The sequence below is a fragment of the Asparagus officinalis genome, chromosome 5 (assembly GCF_001876935.1).
Source record: "Asparagus officinalis chromosome 5, Aspof.V1, whole genome shotgun sequence".
Taxonomy (NCBI): domain Eukaryota; kingdom Viridiplantae; phylum Streptophyta; class Magnoliopsida; order Asparagales; family Asparagaceae; genus Asparagus; species Asparagus officinalis.
The window spans coordinates 9,086,075-9,099,915 of record NC_033798.1 but is presented as its reverse complement, the minus strand read 5'-3'; the positions used below and the strand labels follow the sequence as shown (position 1 = coordinate 9,099,915).

At 36.3% G+C, this 13,841-nt stretch overlaps 1 protein-coding gene across 1 annotated transcript in view; it reads left to right on the top strand.

Annotated features, from left to right (window-relative positions):
• Nucleotides 1,070-13,841, top strand: part of LOC109841491 (protein MODIFIER OF SNC1 11-like) — a 17,844-nt gene continuing 5,072 nt past the window's right edge. The window contains exons 1-2 of the mRNA XM_020410457.1: nt 1,070-1,236; nt 1,309-1,362. Coding sequence (XP_020266046.1) covers nt 1,070-1,236; nt 1,309-1,362 — 221 coding nt within the window. The remainder of the gene's footprint in view (nt 1,237-1,308; nt 1,363-13,841) is intronic.

Sequence of the window (13,841 nt, the reverse complement as noted above, 5' to 3'; positions counted from 1 at the left end):
GGTAAGTATGCAAACAATCTATTATCATCACGTTCATACATAATGTAATTTCATTATTCAATCTTTTTTAATTTTTAAATTCTATCCATATGTTTGAAACATGGATTAAATTAAATAAATCATAATGAAATGGATCAATAATAAATGTAAAAATTTACCACGTTCATTGCACGTGCAATCCAACTAGTTTAGAATAAATATAGGAGTTTAATATATAATCTAGCACATTGTTTGGAAACGAAAGTAAGCTAGAGATTTTGATTTTATATTTAAAATCAATATGTAGTGTAATTATATCTTATCTGACAATTACGTAAAAAAATTTTTGACAATGGTTTTAAATGTTTTCCCCTAGATGGTCCAAAATTGTTCTCCAAGCAAAAAAAATGTGATGAGGTAGTGATACGATAAGCTATTGTTTCTATTCATGAAAATTTGTGATGGTTATATAAATAAATAAATAAATGCATAGCGATTCTATGTAAAAGTCATAATTTTTCATGATAGTCCTGTGAATTTTGTCCGAATATTGGACAAATTTTCAAAACCGACCACTTTGGGATTTTAATTGCAAAAAACGACCCATTTCAATCTTATTTATAAAAACCGACCCAGTTGGTTGAAACTGGGTCGGTTTTTAAAAAAAAATTTCCCAAACTTCACGGGAGTTCAACTCCCGTGAAGTTTTGTTATGAGAAAAACTTCACGGGAGTTCAACTCCCGTGAAGTTTCCCCAAAAAAATTACAAAAACCGACCTGTTTTCAGCCCCTGGCTGAAAACATGTCGGTTTTTGTAAATATTTTCAAAACCGGTCGTTTTTTGCAATTAAAAACCCAAAAGGGTCGGTTTTGAAAATTTGTCCTCCGAATATTAGAAAGTATAAAAAAAGTAAAAAAAGAATTGGAATAAAGTTTTAACACTTATTCTGCACCGCACTGACACCAGAACCCCCACCCTCGCTCCCCAGCTCGCAAGAACCAAGCACCCGAAGTCCGTCCACTTCCCAAACCAAAAGAACCAAACCCAAAACCCCAGAAGAACAAAGAAAAAAAAAATCTCTCCATTAAAATGGAAAAACCACAAGAGAATCTCCCCGAAAAAGCCCTAGATCCAATTCCAAAACCTACAGCGACAGAACCAAACCCCACTCAAAACCCGAACCCTGCGACGATCATAATCGGAGGGGAAGACGGGCGGCGAGAAGAAAGATTTGAAATTGAGCCGGGAACGCTACGGTGGGCGCATTGAAGCGGCGTGGCGGAGCGGGCGTGCGGACGGATGTTGGAAGAATCGTCCGGCTGAGCGAGGTCGGGGTGGCGTTCAGCTGTGGAGGAGGAGAAGCGAAGAACACGAGCGGAAAGGTAGGATTTTGCAATTTTTTTTGGGTGTGATTTCTAGATTTTCTAAGTTCAATATTTGAAATTTACCTCGTCAGTTCTGCATATCTCAAAATTCTGCGAGTGGCTGAGTATAGTTCAAGATTTGAGTGGTTGGGTACAGTTCAGGTTCTGTGATTCGGTGTAATTTCTTTATTTTCAAGATCAAGATTTGATATTTTTTGGTAAGTTCGTCTTTCAAAGCTCTGCAAACGTCTTGAGTTTAGTTGTTAAAGACACAGGAGAACTCATCTCTAGAAGCTGCTTGCTAGAGAGAGAAAACTAAAATCTCTAATAAAACACCACGTTTGATTCCCGGTTAGTCGACCCTAACATAACACCATCCATTATCCATACTGGCTCGCTTTCCAGTAATTTAATCTCAGTTAGAATAGTTGAATACCGGTGTCCGCCCTTTGGCTTTGCGCTAAACTAGTCCCAACGAACAGTGCAATACCTAAACTGGGTGGCGTGGGCACATACACTGGTTTGGCACACACACTTGACAATACAGTTCTTCAAAAAATAGAACATGACTATACGACAACTTGACAACATGGGTTGGGGTAGGGGTGGGGTGGGGTTTGTAACTTTATATATTATAATAGTTATTTCATTTTAATAGTGAAAAGAGAATTTGTCTATGTGCATACGTACTCATATTCATACATCCAATATTCTAACAATTGTATAACAATGTAAAACGTATAATGATTGCATATATGCTATTTTTGACCTGTTATACGTTTTTATGACTTTGCAATGGGAATGTGATTTCTCTTCTCTACTTTATACAAAGTGTTAGACATATATAAATTTAGTCTTAACATTTATAACATTTTCCACTATAGTGTTCGTGTATGAATGAAGTGAGATAACTCAAACATGTAATACTTGTAAAGAATTATATGTGAAGTGTGGGATATATATCCAATGAGTGCATGATGAGGGTTTTAAATTAAAACATGTGTTATATAATATCTGAGATGTTTAAATATATGTATGCACATGCTTGAGGAGTGACCAGGGAGGTACTGGTTTCCGGTATGGATGTCGAAGTTTTAGATATGGGTACAACTTCATGATAGAAGGCCATGCTACATAGGTCCTAGGGCTAGGAGAACTCATCCCTTAAAGCTAATGGTTACATGAAAGAAATTCAAATCCCAAATAAAATATGCACTTGACTTCCATTTAGTCAATTTGGAACCTGACGATAGTATGTTGTTTTTTCCAGTTAAAAGAGAGATAATTTTGGTGTGTAGGATGGAAAACATAGGTTCATGAGCATTGTGGTCTGGGTTAGTTCATTGTTTCATATGAAGGATGTAGTGCCAGAATCATATAGGTTACTCCAAATTTTGCTAGTGACATTTTGGATAGTCATAAGGGGAAGGGAAAGAAACATTTACCTGTGATTTATCTATTGGGATATTAGAATTTTGGAGTTCCGAACTTTTGATTGTTCTTGAGGAATAGTTCATGATCAAAGCAAGAATTAATATTTGTAATTGTCAATTTGAACTCGCGTGTCAATCGTACAATTGCATTTCAAACCTCGTTTAAGTTTGCCGTGAGCTAGAATACCACAGTACACAACTAGAAGTCTAGAACCCTTGTTCCTCTTTTTTATTTTTTAATAAATGAGGATGAGAGCTTGGTGTGAACTTTCACATTAAAAGTAGCATTTCGTTTGAGATCTTGAAACCAAATAGACCAGAAAAACTTTCCAAAGTCCCCCTCTCAGTGCATCCTTTCTTGACCACAAATTATGCATTCAGTCAAAAGGAAAAAATTATAACATCATTGATTTCTACAGGCTACAGCGATAGCAACCCAAAAAAGTAGACCCCTTCATCAGACTTCTAAGAAAATAAATAACAATCATCAGTAGCTACAACCTCTTTCCTCATAGCTTCAAGCCGTCGATCTCCTTCCTGTTATTTCTCTTAGGCCGTGAAACAACTTCTTCCTCGCCTCTTTTGAGTTTCTTATTCAGATTTTGATAGAATTTGGTATATTATACAAAAGCAATAGTGCATCTCTTTCTATGATGGGAACAACAACAAAGCTTTTATCTTAAAATTTTGAATTCAACTATACGAGTACCCTTTTTGTTAAGGGCTATCTCCTCTGCTTAAGTTAATTACTATCATATCTTCCACAACTTTTTTAAACCATGTTATCGTAGGCCTATCTCTAGTGCTTGTTCGTTCTTTAATTGTTACATGTGCTGGCTTTCATTGCATTTGGTCAAACCATCTCAATTAATTTTCTCATTTTATTGTCAATAGGAACCTGTAACCTTATACAAATGCACTTATTTCTTATCTTATCCCTTTAATTGGTATATGTGCTAGCTTTTGTTGCATTTGGTCAAATTAGGGGGAGGTGTAGGCTAGGTTGTGCCGGAACTGTGAAGTGACATGCCGGGTTTGTGGTAGGGTCAGTTCAGGCCGGAAGTTGGGCAGGTCTCGACGAGCGGGTTAGAACTTTGTTCACGGGTCTAGGACTGAACCTAGCCCGGCCTACAGCCCGCATAGGGTCAGGCCGATTCTAACTGGCTCGATACAATTTTGGTTGCATGTCAGACTTGCGGGTTGTTTTTTTTAATTTTTATGTGCTACCTAAAAGAGAGCTCTGTCGTTGTCGCTGTCACACTTGAAAATCCACATTGCGATAGTCTTTCTAATTGGACTAGTGATGGAAAGTAATGGGTGGGCTTTTATTTGACAGATTGGTTCTATCGCCACGTGCAAAGACATCAAATAATAGAAAGATAATGGCACTATTACAAACAAGGCCAGCCCCAGCGGTTGTAATTGTTAGGGTCATAGAACCGTTGGGGCTGATAATGACCCAATGATTAGCTAGGGGTGTTAAATGGGTGGGTTCCATAAATGGGTGAGCATGTTTTGCCCATTTACCCATTTATGACCCATTTAATATTTTCTAAATAGGCAGGTTTTTGTCCACTCATTTAATAAACGGGTCACCATTTGTCCATTTAACTATAGTAGCTATATATATAATATTTTTTGGTGTTTTTTTAACCTTTTAGGGGGTTTTTTAGTAAACTATTAGGTTTTTTTTGCAAAATTTTGGGGACTTTTTGCAAACTTTTTGGGGTTTTTTTTGCAAACTTTTTGAGGGCTCTTTGCAAATTTTTTTGGGGCCTTTTGCAGACTTTTTGAGTATTTTTTGCATACTTTTAGGGGGTTTTTACAATCTTTTGAGGGTTATTTTGTGTAAAATTTCTAGGAGCTTTTTTTCCCAAATAGAATCCTTCGAGAATTAGAAATTAGAAATAGAATTCATATTCAACAAATGAGTCAGAAGAATTCTATTGGCAAATATACAGATGATGTAATACATAATATATTAGGCTATGTGTAACATATATATTTACAATAAGGAACAAAAATATAGAGTTTAATCCGAACTTCAAGAACTAAAACCTGCAATCGCTACTCATGATCTGGTGCTAGGTTTGTGATAAAATACTAATAAATACAATAATATATCACATGAGAACATGATACAAATCACATTGACACAAACTTTGCGATACACTGCTCAACAGCTTCCACAAAGTTATGTACATAACCCATTTGAATTATCATAATATGCCCAGGCATGTACATAACCCATTCAGGAATAACATGAACATACTGAACAAGATAACATTAAAATTACCAGTCATGTATTTTTTTCTTTTTACTATACAAAGCACAAAGAACTCAAAGAATACATCACCTGCAAAATGATATACATTGTTTATTGTGATAACCAATGCCACAAGAAGCTACTTATGCCACATTAAAAATAAATTTAAATAGAGCACAACTTTTTCGAACGTGCAAACCTATCTTATGAATAATCATCACAACTCGCCTTAAAATGCCACAATAACCCCAATCAAAGAAAAAATGTAGACAAAATTTTGATGGGATAGGGATCATAACAAACACATTAACCAAACATCAAACCCCTCACGAGAGTCCACATAATTGTTGAACTGACAATTATTCATTTTAAGCATTGCAATGCAAGGGACCACACCAAACCCGAATAGAAAAAGGGAACACAACAAACCTAAAATCCCTGTTCATTGAGATAATCACCAAGCCTCTCAACAATCATATTGCACTGTCCAGGAGTTATTGGCTCATCATAAATGTCGAAGATCAAAGCAAGATTAGTTTTTTTGATTGTAACACCTCCTGAACCCTGAAAGAAACAAGCAAATAACCATTGATATATAAAGAAATAAAATAAACTACAAAAATGACTAGCAAACAAATAAGAAAAGATGCCAACAACTTAATAAAATAAATGGATTACAACGCTAATCACTTTTGCCTTCTGATTCAGAAACCTCTAGATTACTGAAATCATGTACTAATAAATTTTCTTCTTCAATGTCTGTCAGAGCTGTATTTAATAAGAAAAAAATGATATTAATATTCTATGATAAAATATTGATATGTAGTCCACAACAATACAAAAAAGCAATAAAGAAAAAAAAGAGGCAACTCACAAGGAATCCCGTCTAACCAAAAACCAGTACAAATTTGAGCTTCAGCGTTCTCCGGAAGAAGACAATTTCGATACTTGACAAGCACACGACCCGCAATGTTGAAAGCCGATTCAGAGACCACCGAAGTAATAGGAATACGCAATATATCTCAAGCCATCATCGACAACTGAGGAAGCTTCTCGTATTTGCCTTTCCAATACTCGAGAAAATTCAAATGATCATTTTTCTTCCAACTGACTAATTTTTCATCTAGATACTCTTCTAACTGAGACTTGGACCCGCCGACTGAATATAGTTGACTCTCAAACTGTTCAAACTCAACCATCTCATCATTAAGAACATCTCCAACGTTCTCTTCACCACTTCTCTCAGCTACAGATGTACCTAGAGATGCTCGCTCATATTATTTGTAAAGATTTCTCAGTTTCTCTAAGATAGTCAACACATAATCAGAACTAACTCCAAATTTCTCAAAACAAAACTCCACGTACTTCACATTGTATCGGGGGTCCAAAATGACTGCAAATGATAAAATAACAATGTAACATTCTCAATATTTATCAAATTTTATTTTCATATCATTTTCCATGGATTTTATATCTTGATCATCACTTTTCATCTCCTCCATTATGCATTTTTGAATCTTAAACACTCCATCAAAATATAAGTTGACAGTTGGATATTTACTTACAGAAAAAAGAGTGGACACTTCATAAAAAAGTTTTTTAAAAACTTCGTAATTTTTTCAACATTTACCCATTCTTCACTTGATGGCAAAAAAGTAAAATTTGGAATATGAGCACAACACCGCACATACAAAAATCACCATTACTAACAAAATGATCTTCTAAAACTGGTTGGTCTTTTAAAATTTTCATGAAAGCATCATTATATGTTGCATTGTCCAAAGTAACAGTAAAAATTCTTTTTTCAATACTCAATCCTTCAACAAATGAAATAGCTTTTCTACTAGAATTGTTCCACTATATGGGGGTGGAATGTGAGATAGAGCTAATATCTTATTTTGCAACATCCAACAGTCATCAACATAATGTGCGGTGAGAGACATATAGTAGTCGGAGGTGGAAGAAGCCCATAAATCCGTGGTTAGACAAATTCTACTAGGAACTAGCTTTAAAGCTTGTTTAAGATTTTCTTTCTCTTGTACAACTTGATCAAATCTGTTTTAGCAGTGTTCTTAGAAATATACTTGACTTCAGAATTTAAAAAAAATATGCAACTCACGGTTTCCTCGATGTTCGACAAAAGTGAATGGATAACCATGCAATGCAATTACTTTAGCAAGCATTTCTCTATATTTTTCTTGATTTAGTGGCATATTTTTCCTTAAAGAATCAGCCTCATCTAAGTTTCTTTTTGGGCAAGAATCCATATGCCTCAACATTGTCTTAGTGTCATGACTACCAACATAAATATGATTACACATATTACATTAAACTTTGGTTTTCTCATCATTATCGGTAGGTAACTTTGTAAGTGATCCCAAACTTTCGATGTTTGTCTTCTTTTACGTTTAGAAATACTCTCATCATCACTACCATCATCATGGATGCTAAATTGATCATTTAAAGACATGATAGCTGAAAAAAATAATTTAATAGCACATCAATTTTGGGTAGCAAACACATAATAAACTTTTAAATTTCAACCAACCAAATAAAAGTGGCACAAAACATGTGACAAATAACAACCATGAACATTTGGTAGACATTTATTGATAACTGCTAAGAGAGGCTTGATGCTCAAGGCTCCTTTTGACATGAGTTTTAGTTGACTAGTTCTGTGTTTCCTCAAGCAATTATTTGTGTTTTTATTAAAATTAGCTTAAGGCTCATTGGCATTTCATTCAGTTACTTGTGTGGATCCATGGATATATTAAAATGCATCATTGCTCCGCAAGATGTGCTGCATCTAACATACTTCCAATCTCTGAAAATACAAGCCTTTAAATAACTAGCTAACATAAACGATTTGGGTAACTTATCTTTAACTTAAATCCTTGAGTGATTAAGGTTTCTACCTGTGTACAAATTATGCATCAGGTTTCAGAAAATTTGGGATGATCATGTTTAGGTTCAATCTTCTATAGTCACCTCAAAAGCCAAAAGTAATAGACATGCTATATGTAAAGAATGATGGAATCTAAAACAGGATATATGGCAGACCAACTCAGTATGAGAAGCAACTCAGTATGAGAAGCACAAAAACCAAATCGAATTGAATAAATAAAAGGAAAAGATTACTGAAAACCTGTAACGATTAATGGTAATAAACAGAGCAGAAACATACTGAATAGCTGAACAGTTTTTGTCATTGCATATAATATGTAACAGATTAAAAACTTCTAGTGAGATAATGATGGAATACATTATACACACATCAACAAACTATACAGTTCATTATGCTTCATCACAATTACAAAAATAATGAAACCTGAGGGTACTTCCATCCAGAAAAAAGCTCAACATAGATACTATATGCATGTCAAGAACAGTGAAAATAAGGAACACTCCCAGGAACCTAATAAATCATAAGTCATCACCAAATCATAAAAGTGAATATCTAGGATGATTAATTGCTACAACTTAATGACAACATACATTAAAGGGGGAAAATAGTCCATCAAATGTGTCACTGTTGTATCATGAAATTTTTAGTTTTACCTTAAGACACAACACATAATTAAATTGTGGGATATCCAAAAGGTAAAAGAACATGAAATACACAAAATGGCAACACCTGGGAGTCTAGGACACCAATATGAGGTAAATTTATTGTCTCCATTGAATGAGGGAAAAACAAAAGACATTTGCATCAAGAATTCCACACCCGTTGCCAATATGCAAGAAAGAAGGTGAAGAAAAAAGAGAAAAGAGAAGGGGGGAGGGAGGGGGAGAGAGAGAGAGAGAGAGAGAGAGAGAGAGAGAACTTGCAAAGTAACCCAACTCTACGTTGAGCATGCATAAATAAGAAATAAACACATTTCAACTCAAATACTAGAGAGAGAGAACTTGCAAAGTAACCCAACTCTACGTTGAGCATGCATAAATAAGAAATAAACACATTTCAACTCAAATACTAGGTATATAGTGAAGCGGATGCCAATATATCCATGGATCCACATAAGTCATAATCTCTTTTATCAAAATTTGTTCTTGGAGCTCCCCAGTTATGTTTTGGCATTATGGATATAAACTAATACAGCTAAATGAAATCACAGTAAATACGACTTTAAACGATAAAAAGATGAATTTGATTAAAAAAATACCATTCTAAATTACCTCTAGACGATCTAGGAGATTCTCAGCAACGGAGTCGACGAACTGATCCTTGCCTCTCATCAACCACGCAACTCGATCTCTCTAAAAAACATAATGGTTATTAACAGAAAAGATCGCATCTTTAGTGAAAATTTTAGGAATAAAGAGGGAAGGGACCTGCTTCCTTTTGAGATCTCGATCGAAGACTTTGAGTCGAGAGCTTTTGAATTCATCGTCACATAAATAACAATCCGCATTCCCGCCAAAATCCTCGTCAGGGACCGACGTGCTGACGTAGGACACGCCAGCAATGGGCGTGGCGGTGACTTCAGCAGAAGGGGCGATGCCGAGGCGGAGGTGGCGTTGGAGGCTCTGGGTTCGAGAGGCGGTTGAGGCGGCGAAGGAGGAGGCGGAGGAGGGATTGGGGTCGGGATCGATGCCAATGAGGAGCTCAACTGCCCTATAGAGAGAAAGAGAAGAGATTTAGGGTTTTAGGGTTTTGGTTTTGGGAATGCGGGCGGGCAAATGGGTGAATAGAGACCGCCCATTTAGTACCCATTTAGTGTAGTTTGAGATGAACCCGCCTAATTAGACCCATTTAATTAAATGAGTGAGTTTTGAACGGGCTAAGTGATGGATGGGTCAGGTGGGTAAATGGGCATGGGCAAAAATTATCTTCCCTAATTAGAACTGTTTGGGCAAAAAAATCACCCGTTAGGACAAATCGCGTTATTATTGATTCAGCTCCAACGGTTGAAAAATCTGCCCCAATGATTACGACCGTTGGAGCAAATAAATAATTAAATTAATAAAAAAAGAAAAAATAGCCCAATGGTTGTAATAGTTAGGAGTGACTTTTACACCAACGGTTACAACCGTCGAGGCTTAGTTTTTGCACCAACACCACATAAAGTATTCAAATGTGAGTCAATAATGTTATTCTAAACATATTGAAGAAAAATCACTTGAATTGGCCAAAAAAATTTACGCTTACACAATAGTCGTGAGTCTGGGTGACAGGATATGTGTATGTATCACTGTGTGGATCCACTGAATTCCCGTGTGTGCTCAAACACTCCTTCAGTATAGCAGACTTCTCGCCTGACATCCCTTGGGTCTGAATGACCAATTTCCTATATTGCCATCAATAGTTTTGGCTTTGATAGTCTTAATTTAAAGCTACTAAACAAGAGAATAACCTTAAGAGTAAGCAAGCGAAGGCTTGGCAAATTTCAAGAGGCAGATAACCAAACTTAATGTAAATAACCAAACTTAATGTAAATATTTCAGTTCAAATTGCACATTCAAACTATCATCATGCACATAAAAGGCGGGTGCACTGAGATATTAACAAGATCAAAAGGGAATTTAATTATGCCTCATTCATTTAAAACTGTCGAGAAGTTTAGACATCTATATTAAACCATATAAGTTGACAACTTTACAATATATCAATTCACTTCACACTAGTTTCAACTTGTCAACATTGTATGCAGAAGTTTCATAAATACATTAATTACCCAAAAACAAAGATAAAAGACCAATTTCAAAAAAAAAAACAATTCTCATAAAAAGCAATATTTTGACAAGAAATGGTTTATAATAAGCCAGTAATCGAATTTGGGTACGATTTTGATTCAGAGAGACAACATAAGGAGGATAAAGCCTTAAATTAAAGGGACAATCAATTTTTTAGGGAAAATAACAAATTAGAGCTGAAATGAGGAGGTGGCTATCTCCTCATTATTAGGTTTTGAGAAAGAGGGCTTACGTGTAGGTGAAACGGTAGAAATGAGGAGCAGGAGATGCAACGTTAGCGTGTGAGGTGGATGGCGACGAGCTCCGATCAACGGTGAGGAGGAGGGGGAACAGTGTGCCCCAACGGCGAGGAGGAGGTGGTGGGGTTTTGAGGGGAGAGGAGAACACGTTGAGGGTGCTGAGGCAACGAGTGGTGAGCTCCGATTTGGGGGGAGAGAGGTGCGCGGGGGGGAGGGGGTTAATTTGGTGGTTCTTGATGAGAGAGAGAATAGGATTGAGAGAGAGAGCAGACATTTCAGGCTTTTATAAAAGGTTTTTTTAATTTTTGGGTAAGAAAAATTAGGAGGGAAATTCCCTCCAATGCTTTTTCTCTGAAAATGGTACGTCGCAATGGGTGGAACCATTAGGGCTGTTAAAACTTACCCTAGCAGTTCCAGACACCTTTTGGGGCTGACCATCTTTTTACTCGTGAGGATAAAGTTAAACTTGAAATATAATTGGAACATTGAAGCGGAATGACGGAAGAGGGCAAGATGTATAATTATTGTTACTATTAGAATCAGGTAAAGTGCTCATAGAAACAAACTTTTGCATCTCTATTTTAACCTGGTAAATGGCAATCCAACGAAAAACTTCACGTTCTCAAGACTAAATTGACAAATTGTGCATATAAGTGAGCAAACATCCATCACCAATAAAGGTCTCGTAGGCGCTGATAATCCAAATCATGATTAGTGGGGCAGGTCGGGCCGGGCCAGTTATTAGTGAACCTGGCTTCTCAGTCCTTGGGTTTGGAGTGGGATCTAGCCTAGCTCGGGGCCTGGAAATGGGTCTGGTTGGTTTAGGCCTGGTCTTTTGTGGGCCAAACTGGGTTTTGACCCAATGCGGGTTGGGCCAGTTTGTCCCATGGGCCAAACCAGCCTACGCCCACACCTATGTCAAACCATCTCAATTAATTCTCTCATTTTAACCTCAATATGAACCGATAATTTTCTCCAAATGCATTTATTTCTTATCTTGGCATATATTATTTTTAATCGCTAAACATTTTAATCCAAAAATATTTTGGTGTTATGATCGTCTTATAGAATTTTCTTTCCCATATCATTGGAATTTTACAATCATATAGCATTTAGAAGCACTCCTCTTCTGCTTTAATCGTCATTATTTGATTAATTTATGAACATCATCCTCAACCTTACCATTTTCAAAAAAGTTTAATCCTAATAGCGCAAGAGACTATTCTTAGACATTTATTGTCCATTTATGTACTATGTGCTCAGTTTTTTCACAGATCTACCAAAATTACATTTAGTGTAATATGTTTTATTATACTAATTCTAATTTTATTACATTCGAGAACTTCTTTCGAGTCTCGATCATTCCATTCAATTATTAGAAATGAATGTGTATTTCTATGCTAAAAACTCTTTCGTTCTTGTCTTCTATGAGCACCTAACATAAAGCTATGATGCTGACATCTCATTGTGTTCTATTAATATCTCCACTGGCCAACTTATTGAGGCGTCATAGTAAAGCTGTAATGCTAACATGTCATTCTGCTCTGATTAGTGTCTTCATAATCCATCTTATCAAATTTCCTCTTACTGTATATGTCAACAGTAATGGAAGGCAGTAATTGTTAAGTTATACTGCAAGGAGCTCTGGTGAATTTCACGATGGGCAAGTGACAAAGGGATTATTTATATTCTCATATATACTTTAAAAAACGCAGATTCTCTCTGTAGATTTCCTTCCTGCCAGGTTATCAAATGTAAATGAATTCAGTCTACCCTTAATGATTATCCAATTGACAACACTTACTTTTAAAGGTATTGGTGCTTAAGAAATAATATGATCCGCATGTAACACATTCTTATTGCTATAACAGAAATCATCTGTTTCTTGTTCTTTTTTTTCTTCCCCCCCCCCCCCCCCCGCCATTCTCTCCTATTTTTTCGCTTTTTTGTGGGGTTGGGTTGGGCTTGGGGTAAGAAAGAATAATTTGAAATCATCAGTTCTTTGAAATTCCAATTGATAAGCAAGTTTTAGTGGCCACTTGCCCAACGTGCAGCATTATCATTGCTCTTAAAAAGCTCCTGCTTGAGAATGGTAGTAAGATCCTGGCCCATTTCTCCTTTCTTAGATGGCCTTAGGTATTGTAATAGATCCATTGATTATTCCAGCATATACATCTTCAGGATAATTTATAAGGATCACCACGATCCCCCCCCCCCCCCACCCCCCCCCGATAAGCTTTCTCATTGCTCGCCTTATTTGCGGCCTAGAGATACCTTTGCTTCCACTATATTAGCACAGATGCGATTCTTTAAAACCCCTCTATGAAGGCAGACTTTCTCAAATCTAAAAATTCCTGTTGTTGTATGATGAATTTTAGTGGAGTTTCATTGGTTCACTTTATGATGAATCTTCTTTCAACTTATCATGATGGTGAACGGCCGACTCTTTACTTTTTGTGGTCCCTCTTCCTGGAACTAGTTTAAGCTTCTCTTTTGGGTTCTATTTCCGTAAGTAGAAACTTATTAAGACGTATAAAACAACTTGGATTCTTGTGCTTCTTTGCAACTTCCCTTCTATTACCTGCCTGAGGAAGATAGAAAGGCTATAAGAAAGTGTTCCGAGGGATACTTGTATTACTCCTTTTTTCCTGATAGGTCTATGTGGCTAATTAGCCGCTAAATCCTATTTGGTAAAAGTACAATGTAGCATTTAAATCTCCAGTCTGTCCTCTTATCACCTTCCTGAGAAAACAAAAAGAATTTAAATGAGCATCAGAATTGATACTTGTTTAGTGCAACTTTCTTTTCCAGGTGAAAGTACACTGTCAACATAACTAATAGCTATCATTTCTTTTTTTGGTAGTA